A 25,844-nucleotide genomic window follows, 5' to 3' on the forward strand; every position below is an offset into this window, starting at 1 on the left:
TAATATGTGTGCATATCTAAACACATTTGTGACTAATTTGGACTTTCTCTAATGGTACTTTCCCTGTCTTGTCTCCTCAGGTTGTGAAGGCTTGTTTCTATCATCCTGTTGTTCAGTGAGGCTCTGAGCTCACGGTGAATACAGCATGCATGTGTCGAACTATCCCGCGATGCTCCCTGTCAGTCCAGGCCTGCTTCTCCTCAGCTTCCTCTTCCTCGCTGACGCTGACTGTGAGTCCTGTTACAAAGTCATTTGCTCACTTTCTCACTCCAAAGCATGCAGACACACAGATCTTCTGCAATCTGACAAGTTACAAAATCCAGTATGTGTGTATGTGTATACCACTCATACTGGAATATGCCAAATTCATACAGTTCTCTACTGCAGATAGTGCACATGTTGGGTTTCTGTGCCAGTCTCAGTGTGTGTTAGGCTGCAGTTCTGATTGGAGGCCAGCTGTTTTTGTTCTTCTTAGCAGTGCTTGGCACAGGCCGACAGGTCACATATGGCAAATCAGATAATTTCCCTACTGCTTGTGTGATTCTGTTAATGCCATGTTTGCATCTCATCCCTGCCATTTGGTCCTCATCCAAAGCTTTTCTCAAGAAAGTTTTTGTGCACATCAGGATGTTGTTCAGGAGTCTTAGCCTGGTTTTGTGTATGACTGCAAGTAATTGATTTGAAATGACTGTTGGATTTTATTCATTTTGAGTAAATTCTCAAGTGGTCTGTCTTCAAAACTGTTTGGGGATTTATTTTTTTTTTGCTTGCAATAAAGCCAATCTATTTGAAAGCAGTTAAGCAGTCACCAATGCATCAAAATAGTCAAAAATAAAGTGAAGGAGGAGAATATTTTTCAACTAATGTGGAGATCTCTACAATCAAGAACCCACAAAGCTGTAAAATCCACTTGATAGCTCCGCTAAGCTGTGATACGCTGACGTGTACTAACCCAAATTACTGCTCACTAAAGCAAGAAGTGTATTTAAGTTTCTAAGAAACTGAAATGTACTGTACAAGCTAAAAGCAACACAGTTACTTTAGGCAGGACAGCAATGAGAGCTGCTGACTGAGTACTGAGATTATTGGTACTAATTTACCATTATTGATGACAGTTTGGAGCCCTATTTTAAAACTGGATTGGGTTCGTTATGACTGGCAGATAACCCGCCTAATCAACTGATATCCTCTTATTATTTTACACCTGTTTTCTATAAAGAGAAGAGCGACAAAAATATGTCATTCTACAAAGATGGCAATTTAACGAGATCCAGTGAAAGCAGGATTGTGTGTAAAGGGAGGGCTAACTGAACAACTGCACACAGCAGAGCACTATTAGGATGTACAGACAGAAAGAACAAGAATAAAATACTTCAAAATATATTTTACTTCATATTTTCTAGACTGTATGTATCCTGTGTATTAAGCATTGTTAGATACTCAATAGATATGTGCTGGTTGGTAATTAAAATAATTCTGCGAGCGTAGGACTCCTTAAGATTTCGTCGGATGGATGATTAACCACAAAAATCAGGATGTTTTGTGTCTGAAGTTAAAACTCTTGGACATGTGGGGAGACTGAGGTGGACAGATACAGTATAAGGAAAAAGAGGGGTCACGAAAGGCAAAAAGATTGGATAGAACATGAAACAGAAAGAGTAATCGTAAAATCAGCTGATTGAACATGTACAGGATGATCTGTTTGCCCAAAAGAGAGTGCAGTGCAGCTCCAAGCTTGCAGTTGTGCGATTCTGATAACATATCATCACCACCCTGTAAAAGCACCCAAACTGACACACAAGTATAGGCTTCAGGCAGTAATTTCTGTGCTGGAATGTTTTAAAGCCTCACAGAGCCCGAGTGAAAGCACACTTTCAAGCCTATCTTGTTTTGCTTTCAACCTCCTCCCCTCTTGTCCTACGTGGAAGTTCCAGGGTCAGACGGCAAAGGCTTGGCCATCCATCAAAACAACGATGCTCTGAGGCTCTGAGATTTAGAAGAGTACCACAAGTCCAGAAAAGGGTGTAAGGGATTCATAGTCTGTTTTTTTTCTAAGTATACATTGTCTTCTTTCCCACCCTTCACTTCTCTCTTAGTCTTTTCTTACTAACTTTCAGCATTCTCTCTTCCATCATTGTACTCTGCTGAGATAGAAGGAAATGCAGAGCATGAGAATCTGTTCTCTTTTTTACCCTTTTATCTCCACATATAGAGCGTTCTGCATCCCTTTTAATATCAGCAGAGGATAATCTGAGATTTGAATGTCAAGAACTGAAACGGAGGCTGTCTGGAAATTGATATCTTAGTTTCTCATCATAAGTCACCATGTTTTGAAATGGTAAACACATTCGGAAACTGCTTTCAGTTGTCTTTATCATTATGTTTATTGTAAAGCTTAATGAAATGAACAAAATAAAAAGAAATATTGATAGAGATGCCCCACTTAAGGCTTTTTCTGGTCAATGTTGTTTCACTGTTTTTTTTTAGATTTGGCTTCCCGATTCTGCTTAAATCGGGAAGCCAATTTATCTTTAAAATGTATCTTTTTTTAAGATGAAATAGGACAAAAGTAGACAACACAGAAAATTTGTTGCAGCTTTAAATCCAACAGAAAACTGATTAATCATGAAAATAAAAATGTACATAAATAAATTACGATATTAGCCCTTGCTAAATGGGGATAAACTCGTGTGTTTTTTGCTAAAACCGAAATAAATGCATCACTGTACATGGTTTCCCTTATGTTTTAATTGCATTGGCTGATATTATGTCACAGGAAACTATGACATAAGGAAACAACTTCTGATTACTGAGAAGTAGTCAGAAAGGGGGAAAACCCCTTGATAAGTCATTTGACACTGTCATGTAAACAATTTCATTACAAGTGAAGCAAAGCTGTCACGGGCATATGTTGCTGAACTTATTAAAAATGTCTATTTAAATACCACACATGACAAAACCAACACTATAACAACTTTAAATATGTTGAAAATGATCCATTAATAACATTGTTTAACTTCAGGCTGTGCCATATAATCAGAATTGACGAAAATTTACTCACATCTGCATGCTGGATGCTTGGAACTGAGAGTGAAACTCAGATCATCCTGTTAATTAAGCATGTTTAAATAATGGATAGATGTATAACCATTTGGAGGCACACATAGATCATTGATATTTCATTTGTAGATGGCAGACCTCGTATACCTTACATACTGCTCAGTGCAATAAAATAGGTACAGGTGCGTTTTAAATAGCACAGCAATAACATAAATAAAGATATTACTTAATCTCTACATGCAGTTTCCGCTAATTAAGATTCACTCCACTCGGCTTGCCGAATGCTTGAAACTGAAGGTGACGCTAATGACTTGTCCTCATTTTTGACAAGTTTGGCCAATCATTTTCTGACTACTTAGGAGCACTCAGAGCATTGACTTTTTTTTACCTTGATGTTTAATTCAGCCTCAGTAATGATGAGATTAAACAAAAGAAAATAGAAAAGGAACATACATACATTGCCCTGACACAAGAGAATGCTGTAAATGTCATACTCTTGAACACAATATAACAATTTTTTCAATATGCCAACAGATATTGCAAGACAGAAAATAGTGTGACAGCAGCTAGAATTTTAATACGTTTAACAAACAGGATGGATAAAAAAAGATTTTGTTTTGTACTTGAATTGTCACTCACATACTAGAGCCATTTAGGGGAAAATTGGTCAATTCCAGTTTCTGGCCTATTATTTGATGTATCTCTAATTACAGTTTATGCAACAACAGAAGCTGTAGTTTAAGAAATGACAGCGCATGCTTGGAACAGATCTACTACACTATACTGACTGAGGGATTTAAGGTACAGTCAGGTGAACCAGTATCCAATGTGACATTACTTTATGTTCATGCTACAACAATATAATAACAAAAAAAGCAAAACTCAGTGCCCAGCTTGTTTGTGTTTTTCCTCTCTCTCAAATTCTCCTTCTGATTCTGCTACCTTCTCTCCCACCACCTTTTATTTTGTTTCTCAGCATGGCTATCTGCGCGTGCGTGCTTATGTCATATATCTGGGGGATTAAGAGTAATGCCCTGATCCGGTTGCAAACTAGGCCACTGCTCCATGTACGCCGTGAAATACCCGGTACAAGAAACAGCATCTCTATCTCACTTCGTTTTGTTGGATGTGAACAAGGGGAAGAGGGACAATTGCAATAAGATGGTGGTTCTTCACTGACCCTTGTTTGCCCTGGAATCAGCTAGCCCTTCTGCACGTGCAGCTTGGATGTAACAGTAATTCCAGGTGAAATACAAGCCCCTTTGTATGTACGGTGCAAACAACAAAAAGAAACGATTTCCAAAGGATGACACATGGCCAGATTGCATCCCCGCGCTTCAGGAAGCACACTGTTTGCCCTGAAACATTCTTAACGTTTTGAATGTAGACAAGAGTGGTTTAGGATTCAGCTTGAGGAAGGATTGTGAAACTGTTTACTTTCAGCTTGCATCACATCATTACTGTTCTGTAAAGGCTCTGTATTGAATTTAGAGGGGGAAAAACACTAAAATACAGAAGCATTTTTTTTTCTGTGTTGCTGAAATAAAATGACCTTTTTATATGTGACCTATGAGGCGTGACTTGAAACATGGAACCTGCTCACTTGGTGACTGATTGACCTGTCAGATTATGGCATTTTGCCGGCTTTTGCATCAACTTCAGGTTGACTGGAATCTGATATAGCTCAGGCTCATACAGTTCTTTGCAAAAATCCGTGAAGGATTGTCCTGTTGACAGATTCTCACACCTAAACTGTGGCTCTCTGGAGCTCATCCAGTGTTATCATGGGGCTTTGTGTTTAGTGATCTGTGCCTGTGTGAACCCATTTATACTTGTCTTTTTTATATGTTCATGCAGGGAAGCATGTTTAATGCGTAGTTCGGATGAGATTAGACCCGGATAAGCATCTAGAGTTATGTAAGGTCTATGGTCGTCTCTTGACGCTGATGGATGGGGTAAAGTGAGGATTCAGAGGCCTGGGCTTAAGTATGAGGGCCTCTCAGATTAGAGGTTTCTGATCTGGGAATCCGTTAGGGGCACGGAAAAGAATCAGGTCATTTTCTTGGATAAATTGTGTCTATTCTGTATGATTGATTGATGTAGCTTAAATCACAGATGAAAGTAAAGTCAAAGTTGGAACTTCACCACAAAATACGAAAGCAACTCGGCTTATCTCATGATTTCTCTTAATGATCAAGACTCTAGATGTTTCTCGTGCTACACTGGTAATGTTCTTGTCAAGATTATCGCACATCACTGAAGCAAAATCCTTTTTTGATTTATGTACATGAATGTAAAGATATGATTTGCTTAAATACAGAGATCTTCTGTGGTAGGATCTTCTTAGGCAACGGATTTTGTTGTTTAGATTAGCTTATCACAAGCAGAGTTTTAATAAGTGTGAATATGATTTGATTTAATGTAGAACAAGCACTAGTGGTAGCATAATGAATAAAAGGATGTACTACCCAATCTTTACATTGCTTTTTTACATCTCTGATGCCTCTACAGGCAGTGAAATAGCTCTGTTCAATGCCTGTTTAAGTTACAGATGGATGAAACACAAGCAATTGTAGAAAAAATAGTTCAAATGTATGCAGACATTTTTTTTTACATACAGTTAATGCAATTAGTTTATCCAGCTGAAAACATGACAAATCAGTATTTAATTTGCTGTTCTGCAAAATACAGCCGATATAATAAAAACACTTTTAACTTGATTTGTATCGAATGGCAAATCAGAGGCAATTCTTAGATTGAAACAAGTTGATAAATATATAATAAAAGCTGAATACGCTTTACAGCAGAGTTACTTTGTGACTGAGCACCTCATACAAAAAAGGGTCTTAATGTGGTTTTTACATAAGATCCAGAGTTTAGTTGCTTTTTGATTTCAAATGAGTAACATAGAAAAGTCCTTTGGAAGAAAAGTCCTTTGGAAGAAAAGCGAGGACACGAAGGAAGGAAAGCCACAAAGAAAGACAGACAGAAATACTCATGTACTCAAATATTTAAATCAAATCCCGGGCTTTTGAAGAGTGTAGGAACCTTCGAAGGTCCTCTGACGATGATGATGCTGAATAGCTCTATTACAAAGCCTTACCAGGTCATGAGAGGGCTTGTTGACAGCAGGTTGTTATATTGTGTAAATTCATTGAAAGTCCAAACAATCTTCATCAATATGTTTCCACTGAGGATGACATAACTGGGCCACATCTAAAACAGTCAGATAAGCATCAGATCCCATAACTCTTTAAGACACACTACTTAAAATATTTATCAGGTACTCTTCGTGTCTTTTTCAGCCATATATGCGTTTCAAACTGTGGACGCACTGCACTCTATTTCAATTAGTGTGGAAACTAAGCGTTGATGCTGAGCAAGTTTCTTAGACTCTTCATTGAGGGTGCAATTACATATTTTATCCGCAGTTATAGCATAGCTGCGCACCCATCTGTGAGAAACAGAATGTGATCACCTTAACTTAGCATTTGCTAAGCAGGTGCACTCGTCTGTGAAGAGGCCTGCATAGCGTAAGCTTAGCGCCAACGTTGCCGAGCACTGGTATGGAACTAATGCGCTGGGACCAGCACTGAGAAAGCCTCTGTTCGTCTTCATGGGAAGCCAGCTCTGACCCAGTAAAGTTGTATACCCAATGGGTCGCCCATGTGTTTCTAATGACCTGTGCATAAAAGAAGATCCCGTTTGATTAATTCCTCCCCTTGTGTTTCTAGCAAATTAACCCTGATTAACTCGGCACTAGCCAGGCCCCGAGTCTGCTGTGGGTGATTAAGAGCAACTCTAATTGGACACTCATAACTATAGGCAATAAAAGTGTGTTTTATCTTCTGCTGTAACGGCATAGTGGTTATAACTAAGTGTCATAGATCAGCTGGAGGTTGCTAAAAGAAAATGACAGATAAAAATGCAACCATAAGGTGAGAAGGAACTGCGATGCAACTCCAAAAAAAAAGTTTAAATAAAATCTATTTTTTTCTTCATTTGTTGGGGTTTAGCTCAGATGAATAGCTAATCTTTCAGAAACCTGAATAATGCCTTACTTTAATTAAACCTTTCATCAAATATCACCCCATTTATTTGTGCATAATTTAATTTTCTATGTTAGAATAGCCCATTTAGCCAAATGTTTTCCAATTACCACTTATGTTTTCTGCAGAGGGATGATAGGCCCTTGTGCTTACTGGGCCCAGCAATCCAATTTCATTACTGGCCCAAAAGCGAGCGGCTGATCATTTGTTCTTAATGTGTCTGTTTGAAGTTAATGTGTTTTAACTTATGGTCCTGGCCAGTTGCCCACCCATTCTTCTTCAGACTAACAACTCGTGGTTTAGTCCCCTATTGGCCTCATTCCTGAGCTTATCTGAAGGACCTAATTCAGTTCTTGTTTGGGGAGTCATTTGCTAAGCAGTGAAATTCACTCACAATATGGCAGCTTTATGTTTCCTTAGGAAGGATGTAAGTATATTCACTGAATGCTGTGTTCCATAGACTCAGAATATATGCAGACCAGTTTTTCCTATTTCATTTAAACTTCCGACACATGCATATTTACTGTTCCAAAAGGTTAAATGTATTAAAGCATGTTCAAAGACAAAATCAGAAATATATTACACTATGTTATGTCAGATTTTTTTGGCAATTAACTAGTTTTTCTGAGCTTCTCTTATCCGCTCTAAGTTGTATCAGAAAATATTTGCAGCTCATGCTGCTGCTTTTTGTTGGATTTGATTTGTTTGGATAGGCCTGCCTGCTTTATGCTTTTGCGAATCACATCAGCCTCAGTAAGTGATTGAGCGCACATATGATAAGACCTACAGGATAGTGATTTATAACAGACTTTATGACTTTGAAGGATCTGAAGGAATGAGTTCAGATCACTGAACACACACATTTTTTCCATCTCTTAATCTAACACAGATTTGTACTTTGCCCCGTTTGTGTTTTATGTTTGTATATTTACATCATTAGTGAACAAATACAATACCAGATTTATAGAACATATCTTATTATTAATTGCATAGAAAAAAAATCAAATTTCTCACCCATTCACCAAGTGATACATAGGTGCTACACAATAAATCAAAGTACCACAAATGATTAGTAATCGGTGGTATAATACAGGAACAAATAGAAGAGAGGGCGTCTTTATCAACAAAGCAGAGAAATCATTTCTGAGTCTTTTTCTGTTTGATTTCGTCAATACTTTCAGTTCCTTCATTTTAATGAATAAATACATATAGAAACAAAGAAGCAAAGCTGTAAATAAATATATAGTGATAAAACACAAGTAACATATCATAAACATATATAGACACAATTGTATAGCAGAGGTAAAGTGTTTCACCTCCTTACCAGATAAACTATTTGATTATATAACTAAATAATGTAAATAATAAGTGATTAGCTTAATAGCAAAGTTATTCATTATTTCAAGCAGTGAAAAAATCTAACAGTCATATTTTCTCAGTGTTTTATGGTCATTTTATTTTTCCATATGGTTTTCTTTAATAGAAAGGCATTCTAAAATGCACGTAATCTTGACACACTATAGACGTAAATCTTTCTCCCGGAGGGTTTCATCGAGCATCTGTTCTTACAAACTTGACTTCTCTTGAGTGTCCCTCTCGGTTAAGAAACCATCTGGCGGCAGCAGTGCGTCCCGCTAGTCCCCGTACACTGCCATTAGTTTCCTTTAATTTTGCTGTTCATTTAAAAAAATAAATAAACAACTCTTAAGCTAGCCTGTATCAGCACATAACAGTTTAGTTGGGTTTTATTGCTGCTTTGCCTTTAAAGTATGTGGGAAAAGATGGAAGATGGCCGTTTGCCCTCTGAACATTTTTGTTAAAAAGAGAGCTGAATGTGTAATCCTTGCCATCAGTTAAGCAGAAAAAGCTGATAATGCTCAATTCCAAAGTTTCTCTTTGGACCTCGCCTTTAAATCAACTTCAAGACAAACACAATAGATGCTATAAAATGTAAATTGCATCTGATATGTTTTAACGTCTACAGACCAACTTAAAAATCATGAAATATAAAAAAAAAGAGTTTATTTTCTCTTAATTTCTTTTATGCTTAGCCTGTTTTCCATTGGCCCAAATGCCAGTGTATAATCCTGCCAAGCACCACAATCTCAAAAAAAAAAATCTCTGATGATCACAAGCATAAGACCAAACGGTTAGAACATTCTGACGCAATGACGAAAAAAAAAAATGAGAAAAGCAGAAGGAGAAAGGATCAATCCAACGATGAGGCAGAGGATTGAGTGAAAGAGGATGGGATGGGGCGAAGTGAGGGATGTAAAAGAAGAAAAAGCAGGAGGGTTGATAAATGGAGATGAGGAGACACATTAAAGAGAAGAGGACCCAAGTTAGAGGAGCTGTGGAGAATACGGTTGAACCACTTCTCTCCACCAGTGCCCCCCCACATGCACACACTTTATAAAGCCAGTCAATGTGACAGGAAGACTTATGTAACACTCCAGAGATGGAAGGAGGAGATAGGGAATGAGAAACAAGAAGAAGGGAAAGAAAAAAAAAGTAGCGAGGGGAGCAGCTGCAAAGCAAGAGGAGGAAGAAGTTATTCAGAGAATTAAGAGTGAGGAACCCAGATAAGTGCAAGATGGAGGGAACCTTCGAGAGTGAAACGGTAGATGTACGAAGAGGCTGGATAGATAAAGAAAAACGGGCGAGATAATAAAAAAAAAGCAATTGGAGGATCTAGCAAGCCTGTTAGCATGGCTCTGCTGGCTTTACACTTTTCATTTGTTTTGTGGGTGAGAGATTAGTAAGAGGATTAAGGGAGAGATTCCCCCGCTCCTCATTCTTTTTCTTTCCCCTCAGCCTTCCCATGTCTCTCTCTCACATATCGTCTCACTCCTGCAGCACAAACCCACTCACACTGTAACGGCATGCATGAGTTGGTGTGAGGATGGAGTGGCAAACTACACACATTATGGCCTCAAATAAAACAACAAGAACCAATTTCTGTTAATCTGCAAACTACTATTTTATAATGCACAATCAGTTGGAAAAAGTGGCATAGAAAGAGTAAAAATATAAAAAAAGAATGGTTTCCTTGGCAACTTTCCAGAACATAGGTGAAAAGTGCATGAATGTTCATCAAACAAAGTAAAAATACAAGACGTGTGCGTGCATGCATGTGTGTGTGTTTGTGTGTGAAAAAACATGCATTAAATTACTTTTTAGATTTGTAAAACTTAAGTCAATTCGATTCTGTTTATTTGTATAGCACCAGTTCACACCAAATATCGTCTTGAGGCACTTTGCAAAAAATGTATTTAAATTCAATCACACATGTATTCCAATTAATTCTAGTTATCAAACCACTCAGTTTATTATTCAATGTAGTTTAAAAATTTTCTATTTTAGGAAACTTGCATAAGGCATCAGCAAGAAATGCGAGTTAAGAAATATGGTCATAATGGGGAAAAGAATTCACAAAAAAATTACAACATAAAAAAATAGAATTTTTCTGTTACGTAATTTTTCGATGTGGACTGATTGTAGCTCAACCTGTTGGAGTAGTTTGTCATTTCTTCCTATAATAAATGCATTTTTCTGTATCATCCATTTTTTTGCTAATTTTTTCTTCTCTTGAATTCTGTTAATTTATGTGAATGTCAAATCATTTGCCTCTTGCAGTTATTCTGTTGAATCCAGGTGCTGATTTTTTTCTTTTTCTTTTTGTGAATGCACATAAAGCTGCATGTGAGATGGTACTTGGCTGTGAAGCACTTAAGTTTAACAGTTAATTGGTTGCTTTTCTCTTATTGTTTGGCGTCACATCTGGTTCCCCTTCTGCGTCTCGTTCTTTCCTGCCCATTTTCCTCCCTCCTTCCTCATCTGTTCTTCTCCATCGCTCTTTGCTTTTCTCTTAATTTCTCCTCACTATTTCCCTTTCCTCCCCCCTCTCTGAACAGCTTAGCTTTTCTCCCATTCCCCCCACCCTCCTTTTAAACAGCAAAAAGCAATTTCTCTCCCTTTGTCAGGGCGCTTGGCGGTAAGCCCTTAAGTAGGGATTTTCTGGTTTGGCTGGAATGCCATTAGGCAAGCTGGTGGTGACGCGCCGTGACTGACGGGCCGAATCTTTTTGATGTTGTGATGTCACAATCCAGCGGAGGCTGGGGTTATGATATTGTTGGCGTACCCGGAACGTGGGGCTTTAGTGGTCATGTTAGAAGTAAGTCTTCATAAATCCTTTATGGCACAGAAATATTAAGCTTCTTTGGTGATACAGGGACAGAGGGAAAACATGATGGGAGCGTGCACACACATACGGGGAAGAAGAGACACACACAGACACAAAGCCACCCACATGCATGTGTAAACTGGGAAATTCACTACAGGTCCACTGCAAGTAGAGTAAAACACAGACAGAAAATGAAATGGGTTGCTCAGAAGTTGTGAAGCATTTAGCTTAAAAATCACTACATACAGTGTGATGTTATTTTATATTGTGATATAGTGTGATGTAATTACATTATATTAATTTACGACATAATTGAACGAAAAAATGTACTTTGTTGATTCTTATAAATGTAGAAATAAGGAAAATGATTGTTTGAAATATAACCACAAATTTCTTGTTGAAACTAAGGAATGGCCTGCATAAGACTGACGCTGCTATTTTACATTAGTTGGACATTATTATGGTATTCACTCAATTGTTGAAACAAAAATATAAGATGATCAAGTTTAGAGCTGCACAGTGCTTTCAATGGCTGTTGCTATTACAGTATCAGTGTGTGCAATATTGCAGTTTCCAAGGTCTGCATTGACACGATAATTGAACTGGCTCCCTGCATTTATACTCTACATGCCAATAATATATTTAGTAAATTGCATGGTATATGATTCTCCTTGATTCCAGCACCTTGAATAGGATCTGGAAAAAGTAAGAGAAAAGTGGAAAAAGTAGTATTAGTTGCAATACTACGTAGAAAACTGGTCTGCAATACTACCTAAACAAATCTGTCTTCTATAGCTGCAGCTATAGAAGACAGATAGCTGCAGCTATCTGTCTTCTATAGCTGCAGCTAAAAAGAACCTGAGCTCCATAATCAGGCAACAAAAATGACTTTTAAAGGAATTTTAGCAGTGGTGAAACAGTGATGAAACTTAGGACCGAAGCTAGTTGAAACATTTACTCGCACATTAGCTGTCTTAATGTCTTTTGAACTTTTGAAAATGATCTCTCCCTCACAGCTCCACCCAGATTCACGCGAACCCCACAGAACCAAACAGGAGTGCAGGGGGGAGTGGCTTCCTTCGTGTGCCAGGCTACGGGGGATCCGCAGCCCAAGATTATCTGGAATAAGAAAGGCAAAAAAGTCACCAACCAGAGATTTGAGGTATGATGCTGTGATGTTAAACACCTGACTGCTAATCTAAAATCCTATATTGCTGTAGATTTAAAAAATGTAAAAAAAATTTTAAAAAGTGGGTACATGTTAGCATCTCATAACAGAGCTCAAAACAGCAGCTTATTGATTGGATTGTTGTTTACAGGAGAGTTTATTGGGGTTGAGTTGACCATATCCGGGCTGCAGCTTCATAATTAATGGATTAATGGATGGGCATCGGAGACGCATTCATCTCCTCTTAACTCTCAGAGTGAATGAGCTTCTTCTATTATACCAGCTCACCATCTGTGAAGATCCACAATTCCTTTTGTTCCTTCATGTGATACTAAACTTTGAAAACCCAATAACTTATTTTAATGACACGGTCCAGAATTTTCTGTAAAACAATCAAATTCACTTTAGATATAGTTCGCCCCCTGCATAACATGACATGTTCATTTTTTTTTAATTATAATTGTTTTGCTATTCTGTAGTAAATAAATACATATGATACAATTTGCCCTCTCATAAACAAGCTCAAGCACACACATAGGTCTCAGATCACGTTACATAAGGCAGTCATTAAAATTTGCTCTGAAATTCCTCCTTCAAAAGTATTTATTGGTGTGCCCTACTACTGTAACAAAACATCTAAGTCATAAAGAGCATGGCATTGAGTAGCAATTAAACACATTAAAGAAGTTCATAAAAAAAAAAAGATCAGCACCAAGTGGAATGACCAGAATTCATTATCTAAATTGTTCAGTTATCATTTTGAGAAAGGTCATTTTAAAATCCATATCGTCTGGGAAATGCATTGAGATAATTTTCAAGTATCAACGTTTCCCGTATAAAGGCTGCATTAAACACCACTTTCTTTCATAATTGATACCATGGGGGAGGATGCATAATAAGCCCAGTCCTACCAGTTAGCCTCCATACCTGTCCCAGTTTGCAGCAGACAAGACAAAATACACAAACTCTCAGTAGTCAGAAGTTGTCATTTTAAGCTGATTGAGATCGGACTGTTCATGCAAGATAAACGGTTTACTCATTTAAAATTTACAACAAAAACAAAAACTTTAAAGTGGATAAATTCAAACAGAAATATAAATATTTATCTTTTTTTGCCCATTCATTTCATTTATTTGCCATTTTCAGTCGTTGCTTCAGCTTCACCACCCTCTGCAACATCGATCCTCCCGCCTTGGGAGGATCGATGGCTCAAACACAAAAGCTGAACCCCTTGCAGCTCAAAAGCAACTTTAACTATTCAGAAACTATTTAGTAATAAATCACATTGTGTTTTCTAATGCTATCCGATCTTGTGATGTCATCAACCCAAAAACACTTAAAGCAGAATTCACTGTTTTTTTCTGGATCTTTTTACCAAGTTTTGTATTTTGCCACATCCCCCTGTAGAGGTTTATAATTCAGAGCCCAGGGTGCTTCTACTGTCTCCGTTCATCTGTTTTCATAGAAGGAAATAAAACTCTGGATGGTATTTTTATGGTGAATATGCTAACATATCACAGAGTCCCATTATCCACAGCAGCAGCTTTTCTTAAAGTGATAAATCATCATAGCCTCTCATAGAAAGGTCTATTATTTATACAGTGTTGCAGTGACAGTTGATATTTAACTCAGCAGTGAGAGCTGAGAGATCTGTGCTTCATAGTTGTATAGACAGTGTACTTTAAAGCTCAAAAGATTCAATCAGTTTACTTGTTTTTCTACATTTATACTTCAAAGGTTGCGCAGGTGTGTGAAATGCCATGTGCTTCAGCTCTCTTATAAGTCAGATGATGCCTTGGGCTACAGTCCATATGATTCTTTTACACTCGGTCTTATTAGTTTCCCGAGGCGTTTAACCTTTGCTTCCCTACTTGGTGAGTCGCTCTCAGACGGAGGAGACGGTGAATCAGCCCTCCATCCTGCTCAGCCACTGTCACCCTGAACCCAGGATGCTTCTCTGCTTCAATAAGTCCAGTTTCCTCGCAGGTTTAAGTTCATCTCTCCGTCTTCCTGTTTGTGATCAAATCACTCGAGCAGGCCTTTTATTTTTAATCCAAAACTTTATGAGCTGGAGCTCCTGCAGAGTCATTGCTGCTGCCCTGTTGGACAGGGCTGGTTGTGGGATTTGTCAATATTGGATTTCAGTCAGTGGAAACTTTCCCAGAATTTTAAATCCAGATCAATTACATGAGTGTATTAAGCTTATGCAAGAGCAGTTGTAATGCACCATCTAATCTTCGTGAAAAGAAAAGAAAAAAAAATAATCAAACATTATTGGATATCTAAGGAGGACATGATAAATATGCACAAGTAATTTCCTTGTATTTCTACCTCAGAAAGTGATTTCGGTGGAGTGGATGATTAATGGTTTCCAGAAGCTGTTTTAATGTACTTTTCATCATAAATGATGACTCAGGAAGGGTCTTAAAAGTTTTTTTTATTATAAAGATAAACCTAAAGCATAACAGCTGTGTTACTGAAATGCTTAAGCTTTATTATAGAAATTAAAAGCAGTTGCTTTTAATCTGAAACAAGTGACGCTTTGAATTAGCAAGTCGTTTAATTTTGCTAAACTAATATGACTTCTTATCAATTTATTCTGTATACAAATTCATTTTTCAGGTAATAGAGTTTGATGACGGGTCCGGTTCGGTCCTGAGGATCCAGCCGCTGAGGACCCCCAGAGACGAGGCGATATATGAATGTCACGCCTCCAACACAGCAGGAGAACTGACCGCTACCACTCGACTCAGCGTCTTACGAGGTCAGCGTGGACACACATGCACTGCTTCACATCTGGGTTATCCGCATGGTACTCAGAGAACCTCCCCTTCCAAAACACAACTGGTCCTTATCTGTCCCCTTCTTTGCCTGCCCTGATGCGTTAGGGTCAGGAAGGAGGAAGGAGATGCTCTGCTAAGCATCTCCTTCCTCTTTTTTTAATTGCGATGAAAGCAGATCTTCATTGGCTTCAAAAATAAGCAGTGCTGGTGCTGTCATAACTAATCTTCATTGTCATAGAGGGATATTAAGTAAAAAAAAAAATCTAAACCAGTCCTTGTTATACCTAGGACTAGGAAAAACTGCCATTCGATTCAGTTTTACAATGTAGCGCTTTATTATAGTGGTTCAAATCATTTGGTAGCTGGCGTAGAACGCTGCGGCTACATTTATGTCATTAGCTAATTACTCAGTGGTCTTAACAGGACCTGCTAATGACTTCCATTCACTTTTTTTCCACATTTTCTTCTGCTTTAACAATAGATTTTAAGGCATTTTATTGAAGTGCTATGTGAAGCAAAGTGGAAGGAAAATTGTGTTTTTTACTAATAAAACTCGACACAGTTGAATAAGTTCTTTTGTAGAGCCACTTTTCCCTACAATTAACAGCCGCCGGTCTTTTGCAATTTGTGTTTGCCAGCTTTGCGCAGAAAAAAAGCTGGGTTCTCACTTTAATCAAACTCCAGCTTTTTTGCCTAGAAAGTCCGGTTCATTTGGGGAGGTTGGAATCCACGTTCAGACTCTGACATGGACCAAAAAAGCCATGTCTGCACTCGGTTGATGTGAATTCTCGTGTAGTTTGAATACAAATGTGAATGCCAAGTGGACTGGAGATTGATTCAAAAGCAGGAAGTAAACTATAGTGCAGGGCATTGTGGGTAAATACAACTAAAAGAAACATAACATGAAAGATAAGCTCTAGTGAGAGAAATTGCTTGTGCTGTTTTACAAAGACAAAAGAAAAATCCTACAAAAACTAAAATAAGGAGAAAACCCCAGATATATCAGACATTTAAATGTACAGCATATATATATATATATATGTATATATACATACATACAGTAGCTGCACTTGTGTGCAGCTGTGATCCTAGAATTATTGCGGTCGATGATTTATGTTCGTGTGAGTTCATTAGTGCAGCTAGTGATGTTTGAGTTTGAGTTTCTGGAGTCCATTAGGAGAACATTATGCACCAGTAGTTCAAAGCTCAGAAGTGTCTTAGTGAGCGAAGTTCCTCAAGTGTGGATAATCACATCACCTGCCTCTGCAGGAGTGATGCTCATGGGGAAAAGGACATGGAGCCTGTTGTTCTTCCATCCCCTCACCCTCTGTACCTCCCTCTTCCTCTCTGAGTGGTATATCTCCTCTTATCTTACCATATTTTTTTTCCCACAAGTTCATTTCTTTCTTACTCTTCCCTTCTCTTTTAGGTGCATTCATTCTTCACTCGTTCCCTCTCTCTCTCTTTCTCTCTCTCTCTCTCTGTCTCCCTCTCGCTCTGTGTCTCTCATGCTCTTAGGTCCACTGCACAGCAGCCTCTAAATTATTCACATCAGAACACTTTGCATCTTCTGTGCTGTTCCGCTCCATCCGTCCAGAATTTTTCCTGTCTCACATGGTTGTCTGTCTTACGTGTGACAATGTGCATGTGTTTGTGTATCTATTTAAAACTGGATTGCAAGCGCGAACGCTCGGCTTCCGTGTTTACATTTGTGTGCGCTTTTTTTTTCTCATATGCATCGCTTCCATCTCTCTTGCTTTGAACTGCAGCTCACTCATCATCTGTCTCTTTCTTGATCAAGAACCTAACCACTCAAGCACACACACACACACACACAAATGTGTCCTCAAACTCAGACAGTCCGTCTTTATGTAGTGATTAGCCTCTTTCTGTTCCTCTGAGGAGTCATTGTGTTGTGGATGAATAAGAGGCCACCTGGGAGCGGCTAATAGTCCCTGATAGACCGTCAGTCGAAATGTCAGTTGCAAAGCACACACACACGCACACACTCACACACACGTGTGTGTGCATGCAGATTCACACAGGATGCTCACTAAAACACGCACTCCACTTGTGTCAGTCATGTGTCCTGAGGTTCCCCCTGGCTCTTTAAAGACACAGCTCCAGTGACTGAGTGGCTGACAGGAGGGATCTGGTGTAAAGGTCAGCTGGCTTAATTACTGATGATTACAACCAGACTAATTGAAATCCTGGCTCTCAGTAAATGGCTCTGATTGGCAACGGCTGAAATAATAATGGAGCTTGGAGCAATTTTTCGCTTAAATATCCACTGCTCTTGTAAGTCAGCAGTCAACTGCAAGAGTTGTCTGTTTGTCCGTGTGGATGTTTGACGACCTAATAAGATCCCAACTTTTTCAGGCACAACATCAGCTGCTAGGATGAACGTTCACCTATGTGAAAAGCAACGTCCGTGTTGGGATGTTGGCTGTGTTTACTCGCATCATGGTCACTCAGAGAGAAAATTAGAAGAGGCACAACGTCTCAGACATTTTCTCAAAGTGGAAGCCTGATGCTCCACTGGCTTGCCTCCGTTCTGCCGACGGCGTTGCAGCTGCAAGGGTGAACCCGACTGCTACTTTTTCCTCACAGGGCACACGTGGAGTAGGCAGCTAGATCCTGCCCTCAAAAAGCAAAATATTAGTAAAAACTGTTTTCTTGTAGCATGCAAAGGTTTGTCCTGAAACTCAGCAAAGATGTTGTTTGTCACTTTTTTTTTTTAATTGATGGGAGGAAAAAAACTGAGAAATCCACTGAGGTAACAACACTGGTTACCTCGACAGCTTGTTTGCCTTGAGGCCTCTCAGATTGTTGTTGTCATGTTTTATTTCAAACAAAAAGAAAGAAAGGAAGACGAGATGACGTTGACACACACACACACACACACACACACACACACACACACTGAAGTAGCTACGCAAACACAACAAAATCAGAAGCCATTTTCAGAGTAAAAGCCACTTCATCAAAATAAAAATAGCTTCTTGTTTAACACTTATTACATGCCTAATTTCAGCCTCCGTAGGCAACATTCACCTCTGTGGATTCTTAGATTTGAAATAATCGCCCAGCCTATTTCATTTTAAGCAAAACGTGCCAGTTAAAATTTTTACCTTTTTGCATGAATCCCATGGAATGTAATATTGTACTGGTTTGTCTAAGAAAAGGTTTGCTCATTCTTGAAAGACCAGAATTTCAATGCAGTCCTCCAAGCAGATGACACCAACATGTGTACGGAGTAAGATCTTAGTCTTACACGATGAATACAGTGTTCACACATCATTTCTCACGATTGTGGGACATGATGTCCCTCAAATTAGATTAGAAACTGGAAACTGTGGAAGAGGTAGCTTTATCCAAATAAAACATTGTCGTGTGGAAGTTTGTAGAAGGTATAAATTTTCGCCCAGATGTCAGATATACACTATTTTTCTCATTTTGCCCAGGCCACCATGACCTTTTATGCGGCTCTCTAGAGTCTAGAGTGCCACGAAAATAATACTTTCAAGATAACAGTTGTGTGCTTAAATATTTTTGTGTCAATAAAATGAAATTCGTTTTTATCTGTGTAGTGTCAAAATAAATACTATGTAATTTCAAAAAGTACTAACAGAATGCAGCTAATTATTAATATAAACAGTTTATTAAACGGTTGTTTTGTCAATACTTTCAGCCATATCTTCTCTTCGAGGTCATCCATGACCTTTATTTGGCCCAAAATGAAAATGAGTTTGACGCCCTTGTTTTAAGTCAATATTCCTTATTAGGAATTTATGTCTCCAGTATCTTACAGCTGTGAACTGGATAGAAAAATGTCTCTTAGTGCATTTCATTGCCTTCGCCTAATTAGTAAATGGTGTCCAGCTGAGTGTAAATTAATCTCCAGCTGTTCAGTGAGGATTGCAGAGGTTTGTTAGAAAATGTTGTTACATCATAAAGACCAAGAAACAAAACAGACAGGCCAGAGATAAATTTGTGGAGACGTTAGGTTTTGAATATCTCTTTGTGCAATGAAAAAAAATGAAAAAGTGTAGCAGAGGTACAAAACATTCAAGTCGTCTACCTAAATTGGCAGCCTGGGCAACGAGAGCATTAATCGAAGAAACAGCCAGGAAACCCATAAAAACAGTGGAGCGGCTGCAAAGACCCGACGTTCATATGGCGCTTATTCACAACAGGAATAAGACGTTCCTGTCAGATTGCACCAAAATATACGTTTTTGCCCTACATGCAGGAAGCTAACATGGTGGTGGCAGGATTACGATGTGGGGAGGTTTTTCTTTCAGCATTCACAGTCGATAGGCAACTCTACACAGCACAGCACAACATGTCATTACTGGAAGAAAAAATGTGAGTTTATCAGATGCCTCCCAGTTGATGTGATTGAAATGGTGCTGTTTTGCTAAGAAGATTGGGTCAAAATTTTACATTTTCCTTCACATGCACTTGTTCTATTGCATCAATAAATATATTGTATGACAAAAGTTTAAACTGAACAGTGTAAGGGGTGTAAATACTTTAACAAGGTATAATATGTTTGGTGCTGTTGCGACTCTGATGAAAGAGGCAGTTCATACTTTAGACCCTGTGACTGAAACACTAGAGTTTACATACAGTCCTCCGGGCAGATGATGACACTAAGCCAGAGCTGTGTGTGTGGAATACATTTTTATCCTTGCATTACATAACTGTGACACTATTCTCTCACCATAAATGAAACACATACAGGTTCCCATAAATTTCCTTTTAATGACCTCTTACCCCGTTTTATCTGAGAATCTTTTTCCCTCAATAGCGACTTCCCTCGCTGAATAAGAGGAGGTCAAGTAAATTACAATGCCCAGTCAATTCTCTGACCAGCTGTGTTTTACATGTGATAATGTTGGGTGCATTGTAGAACCTTGAACATTTTTAGATTTGTCAACTCACATCAGGTCAACTTTAGCACAAAAGAACTGAAGAGAAAGCCATTCTGCTGCATCTGAGGATAAAATCGTGTTGCTGCTGCTGGAGGAACTTTGCTCTCTGTGCCAAAATAAAGTCGCAATCAGCTGCGCCTGTACTCCTCAAATCAGAGCGCTGCAATTGTGTTCTGAAATTTTTAATCCCAAAAACGTGAAGGTGAGCTCCTGACACTAAACCAGGAATTTCATAAGTGAGCATATAGATGCCTTAATTAGCTGTGAATAATTCTGCGAAAGGTCTATGTCAGGACACATCTTCGTTTGCAGGCCTTCACGCCTCTCTGCGAGCAGATCCATACTGGCAGCTCCGTTAGCGCATGGGTACAAGTGGCAGAGGGAGTAGCATTCCGACTATTCGAACCCTCATTGTTCAGTTCAGTGTCCCACCCCAGGTAGATGAAATAGAATGCATTATTCCTGCCTACAAGGGGCCTTGCTTTGAAGTAAGCATTTGCATAATGAAAGCAGAAAGAATCAGGATTGTTATGCTGTTTAAATCCCTCATGCTCTCTCTCCCTCTTTCTATTTCATTCTTGTTCCCTCCTGTTTTCCTTTCTGCCACTCTTTCATTGTCCCAATCTATTCTCATCTTCTTCCATTTTTTTTTTAATACGCTTTTGCCACCCCTACACAGCCTCCCCTCGTTCACCTTCTCTCCCTCAGACGAACTCGCTCACACAAACACCTTCTCGTCTTGTTCTTTTAGTTTATCATATCCATGTTTCCATTTGTCAGCCTGTTGTGATTGATTGAAACCGGAGCTGTTAAAAGGCCACACACCCGCCCGTCGATGCCGGCGTCTCACGAGCCATCGGCCATGGTTCGATGAGCCACTGCCAGAATTAGCATCTCCTTGGTGAGATTCAGCGCTAGGATTTCCCGTTAATGAGCTTGTGTGTGGTGGAGAGGGGTAGAATCACCAGGGATTCTGGAGAAAATGGGGAAAAAAAGGAGGGTAAACTGTTCCTTTAGATCAAATACAGCTTCAACACTCATTCTTTGCTCATCTTACTGTCAGTCAATATGTGTGACTCAAGAAGCTGATTTTTTTTTTTCAAAAGTTATGATTGTGTTTGCGTTGTATTCATTTCATTCCAAATTGTGATACATCTTTTCTTTCCTATTGACTTCCCTCATCTTTGATCCTCAATACTCCTTAGACTCCACAGTTACCTATCCCCACTTAAACCTCCCTCTGCAGGTGAGTAAAGTTGGCCCGCCACCTTTGATTTTCTGTATCGACGTGCAGTGGCTCTGCAGATTTAATTGCCACCGATACCTACGAATTCACATTTGATTCAAGCTCCCTAAAGGAATTGTGAGTCTCTGCGGGCACATCTTTATTGGACGTGCCAGTTTGATTTTTTTTTTTTTTTTTTCTGAGAGGTGAACTTCGAGATTCGACAGAGCTTCTAAAAAGAGCAGCTCATTTGCTGCAGATTCCCAGCAGAATGGAGAATTGATTTTCACTTGATTTTTATTCGCGCAGCAATAGCCTAAAGCTTTAGTGAGTTTTGTCAGGTAGAGTAAAATTTTGCCCATTCCGTTGGACCGTGCAGTCTTGCTTCTTGTTTCCAGCCTGATGCAACATATATTCAGGCATCAGTGGAATGTAAAACCAACTCTTGCATTTTTTTCTTCTTCTTCCTGGTATGCGGTGGGGTGTCAATTTATTGCATTTGCTGAGTCTCCCGAAGCTTCAAGTATCATATTGTCATTCATAGATTTTCATATCGCTTTCACAACAGCCAACTTAATCTGAGATAAAGCCTCTTTTTGGAACTGTGATAAGGTGCATTAGCAGGCCTCATTTATCAACGTCTTTTATAGATTTGGGCATATTATGATCGTATGATTATGTGTGTCTACTGACTAATCCCAGCATTTGAACTGTCAGGTGATACAGCCAAAGTGATTGTAATTTAAAAACCAAAGCTTTACTTATTTATAGTATTAGAGGCCTCAGCTACAGAACTAGAGACACAGATGAACGGAAGATTTTAAAGTTACATCATTACAACAGATTATTGACAAAGTAAAAGAAAAATATGTTTTTTTATGCATGAAACATCTTATTTTAAATATCAAACTTGCTCAAAGCAATTATTTATCAGCCTATGAATAAAAGTTCTACAATATATGAATCCACCGAGCATCACATTAAGCAGTTTTTTAGTGATTTATTGTGTTGCACTGCACAGCCCAAAGTTGTACTAAGCACACTTTTTCAGGCATACACAGCATCTAATCCAAGCCGGGCCCATCCTGTCTTCAAGTCGCCAGGTGGAAGCGCTTCACAGAAGAGCAGAACCTGAACAGTTACGACTTTGGAGTACCAAAGGCTTATTTCCTTTAAACGCGGTTCTAAATGTAGGCATAACTCCTTTTGAAAAGTCTTGGATGAGGAAATGGATCTAAAAGCCTATGATCGCTGTGCATAACAAAATCTATTCAGTCTAGGAAACCCCGCGCAACTGCTCATGAAAGAGCCACATCCTGACAGATGTTTTAAATTTCTTTGCAAGCTCGTCGTGCTGTGGATCTTGTGTTATTTGTTTTGCACAAACGGTTAGCAAATAACTACACACACACTCGATATTCACATGGTTGTATATTTTTTTAAGTTGAACAGCCGTCTTTCTGAGAAACTCTGAGCTCAGTAACATCTAGTTAAAAACATTTCCTACTCCAGAAGATAAACGTAGTGTTTTTCACCTCCTGAAATGAACATGACACTGACTGTGTGTGTGCTGGATAAACAGGGGCATCGAGTGTTAATGGGTTTCATTTTATTTAGTTATTTATTAGATATAATTAAGTTTTCTCTGTTGTGTGCGCACCATATGCTCCATTGACTCAGTGACCTTTCAATCTAGAGCCTGTGCTTTGCAGAGCAGATGAGAATGGGTCACTGCACTCATCTGTAAGTAGTTCTTCCTAATCCTCATAGATCAGGATGTTCTGCTGGCTTGTAAAAAAAAAAAAAAAGTGGCACACTAGATGTGCTTATTTGTGAGTAAACATGGTCCAGTTTGAGACTCTCACGCTACAACTGTCTTGAGCAAAAATTACACCGTTTCTTGGCGTCACTGTATTTACAAAAAACATGAAACATTTACCTCGTCAATGCGGGAGAAGTCTAGTACATCTGACTACTGACCAGACTTTATTGAATGATATGTGGCTACTGCATAGTCATTTCAGTAAAGTAAGCCCATTCTTGCCTTCATGACATCAGTCTTATATGATTTAAGCTTTGTGCTGAAGGCACCTTTCTTTAAAGACAGTATAATGAGGTCATGAAGTGATAGACATGGTCGGCAATATTTGTTAGGAAGGCTTTGGAGGTTCTAAATGATGCTCAGTTTGCACTAAGGGACCCAAAATGCATCATGAATATATATGCCAAACATTATTTCACATTCCTGCCAATGTTGATTGTTAAAGGGTACACAGTGGGATTAATATGAGTTTAAATTCTAACCCTTTTCATTAAATACAACAGCTAAAGGCAGGGCTCATTAGATCAGGCCACATTTATTCAGTCATCTGATGAATGAATCTCTGTCCACTGCTGCCTCAGCTTTTTGTTTTAAAGCTGCAGGATTTGTCTACAGTAGAATTTGTTGCCTGTTTTTCCATCCTGAGATGTTCTTTTACAGATGTGACAATCTGCAGTTTGCCTGTTCCACCAGTACATCATTCCTCTTATGATTATATAATATTTATTCCAAGAGAAATGAAACCTAAGTCCAGTTTATTTTTTCTTTTGCTTACTCATTAAACTTTGAAAATTAAAAATTACTTTGCAATGTTCTCTAAATTGTGCTGAAACTTATTAGGTATGTTCAGCTTTTCCCCAAACTTATCAGGTACTTTACAGTGATTTCCTGGAATTTCTAAAATACTTTCCCCAAAAACATATTGTAACGCACTGATACGTTTACCTGATACAAAGCACTTCACTGAACTTGGCTGAACTCACTTTCACAAAACTTGCCAGCAGTTTTCTCCCCAAACCCTTTCTGGATGTAGACGGGTACATTTCTAGAACTCATCTGGTACTTTCAGTTAAACTACTCTATAACTTACCAACCACTTTTTGGGACCAGCTACTTCCCTTTACCAGAACTGAAAAGATACTTTATTGAACTTACCAGACACTTACCCAAAACTTGTCAAGTACATTACATGAATTTATGTGGCCTGTAACGTGTACCCACTCATGTGAAATAGATTGAATTTTTCTGATGTGTTCTACCAGGTTCTATGTATGACTTGTGTTTTTAATCTTTTGCAGAGGATCAACTGCCCCCAGGATTTCCCACCATTGATATGGGTCCACAGCTAAAAGTGGTGGAACGCTCACGGACCGCCACTATGCTCTGTGCTGCGAGTGGCAATCCTGACCCAGATATTACCTGGTTCAAGGATTTCCTGCCAGTCAACACGACCGATAATCACGGTCGAATCAAGCAGCTCCGCTCAGGTAACCACCGATTTTTACCCGTCTTTTCTTCTCCTTCCTTTGAATCCCTGCTTTCATTTCTACCTGTAGGTTTGTCTCTCCCAAAGTTCTTTTATCTCCCCTCCTATCCCTAATCTGTTTTATCCTCAGTACCTTTTTTTTTATTATTTCATTTCCAGCTCCAACAGAGTTCCTTTATGTTCTGACTCACATTTAACCAATTTCTTACAATGCTTCCGCCCTCCTCCTGCTGCGGTCTCTGGCTGTGTTTTTCAGCTGCCTTTCTCTGCCGCTTTTGTATTATGAGCTTGCTGTGTATGGTCACCAACCCCTTAAAACTGTTCAAACCCTTTTTAAAGTAAACTCCAGACTTTTCTCCAAACTGTCTGAGGACTTCCTGTACAAATCCCCATCACAAAAAAACTAAACTCCTGAAATGTTCCCGAGAAGTAGCAGCAGGCTACTGATCTCTAATCAAAGTTGAACAATTTTTCCTGCTGCAACATTCGCAGCACAACCAAGTGATGGTGGCATGTACATAAAGGAATATCCTCTCTTGATAAAGCCCACTGCTGTGACTAAAGACTCAATTTGTTTTTTGTTTTTTGTTTTTTCTTCATGTCTTGCTAAGTATGCCTGTTGTCGAAGTGAAATTGACTTCCTGAAACTGTACTTATGTAATTTACAGAAATATGTACCAAATTCAACCAATTTTATTATGGATAATAACTGCAGTCAGGCAGGCTAAACCTTTTCCATGTGTTGTGTTTGATAGCCACAGTAGTGTGTAAAATCCCAAATCCTGTTCCTCCTCAGTTCTCCCTCTTGCCTTCAGGGGCACAACTCTTTACCCAAAACCCATTATCTTGTAAACGGAGGGCCAAATTTCTGCCGTCATTATGGAAACCAACCTCTCTTGTTTTTCCTCCCTTTTTAATATAATCATCATTATTAATCATTTAGCTTTTTATAGAGCCTTGCAAATGTATTCATACCCCTTGACGTTTATCTCATTTTGCCATGTTTCAATCAGAAACTGCAACATGTTTTACTGAGATTTTATGTGATAGAGACCAGCAAAGTCACGTACTTTGTTCACGTGAGAAGAAAATGAGAAATAGTTATCATTTATTTAGAGCAAGAAACTCTGA

The 25,844-nt window shown here is 38.8% G+C and overlaps 1 protein-coding gene across 20 annotated transcripts in view; it reads left to right on the forward strand.

Moving 5' to 3' along the window:
- ptprdb (protein tyrosine phosphatase receptor type Db) overlaps window positions 1-25,844 on the forward strand; it is a 203,019-nt gene that overhangs the window by 127,445 nt on the left and 49,730 nt on the right. For all 20 annotated transcript variants that reach the window (XM_008416472.2, XM_008416463.2, XM_008416509.2 and 17 more), the window contains 4 exons: window positions 81-230; window positions 12,309-12,454; window positions 15,083-15,224; window positions 24,526-24,714. In XM_008416472.2, the coding sequence (XP_008414694.1) occupies window positions 146-230; window positions 12,309-12,454; window positions 15,083-15,224; window positions 24,526-24,714 (562 nt within the window). In that variant the 5' untranslated portion in view covers window positions 81-145. The remainder of the gene's footprint in view (window positions 1-80; window positions 231-12,308; window positions 12,455-15,082; window positions 15,225-24,525; window positions 24,715-25,844) is intronic.

The sequence above is a fragment of the Poecilia reticulata genome, linkage group LG1 (assembly GCF_000633615.1).
Source record: "Poecilia reticulata strain Guanapo linkage group LG1, Guppy_female_1.0+MT, whole genome shotgun sequence".
Taxonomy (NCBI): Eukaryota; Metazoa; Chordata; class Actinopteri; order Cyprinodontiformes; family Poeciliidae; genus Poecilia; species Poecilia reticulata.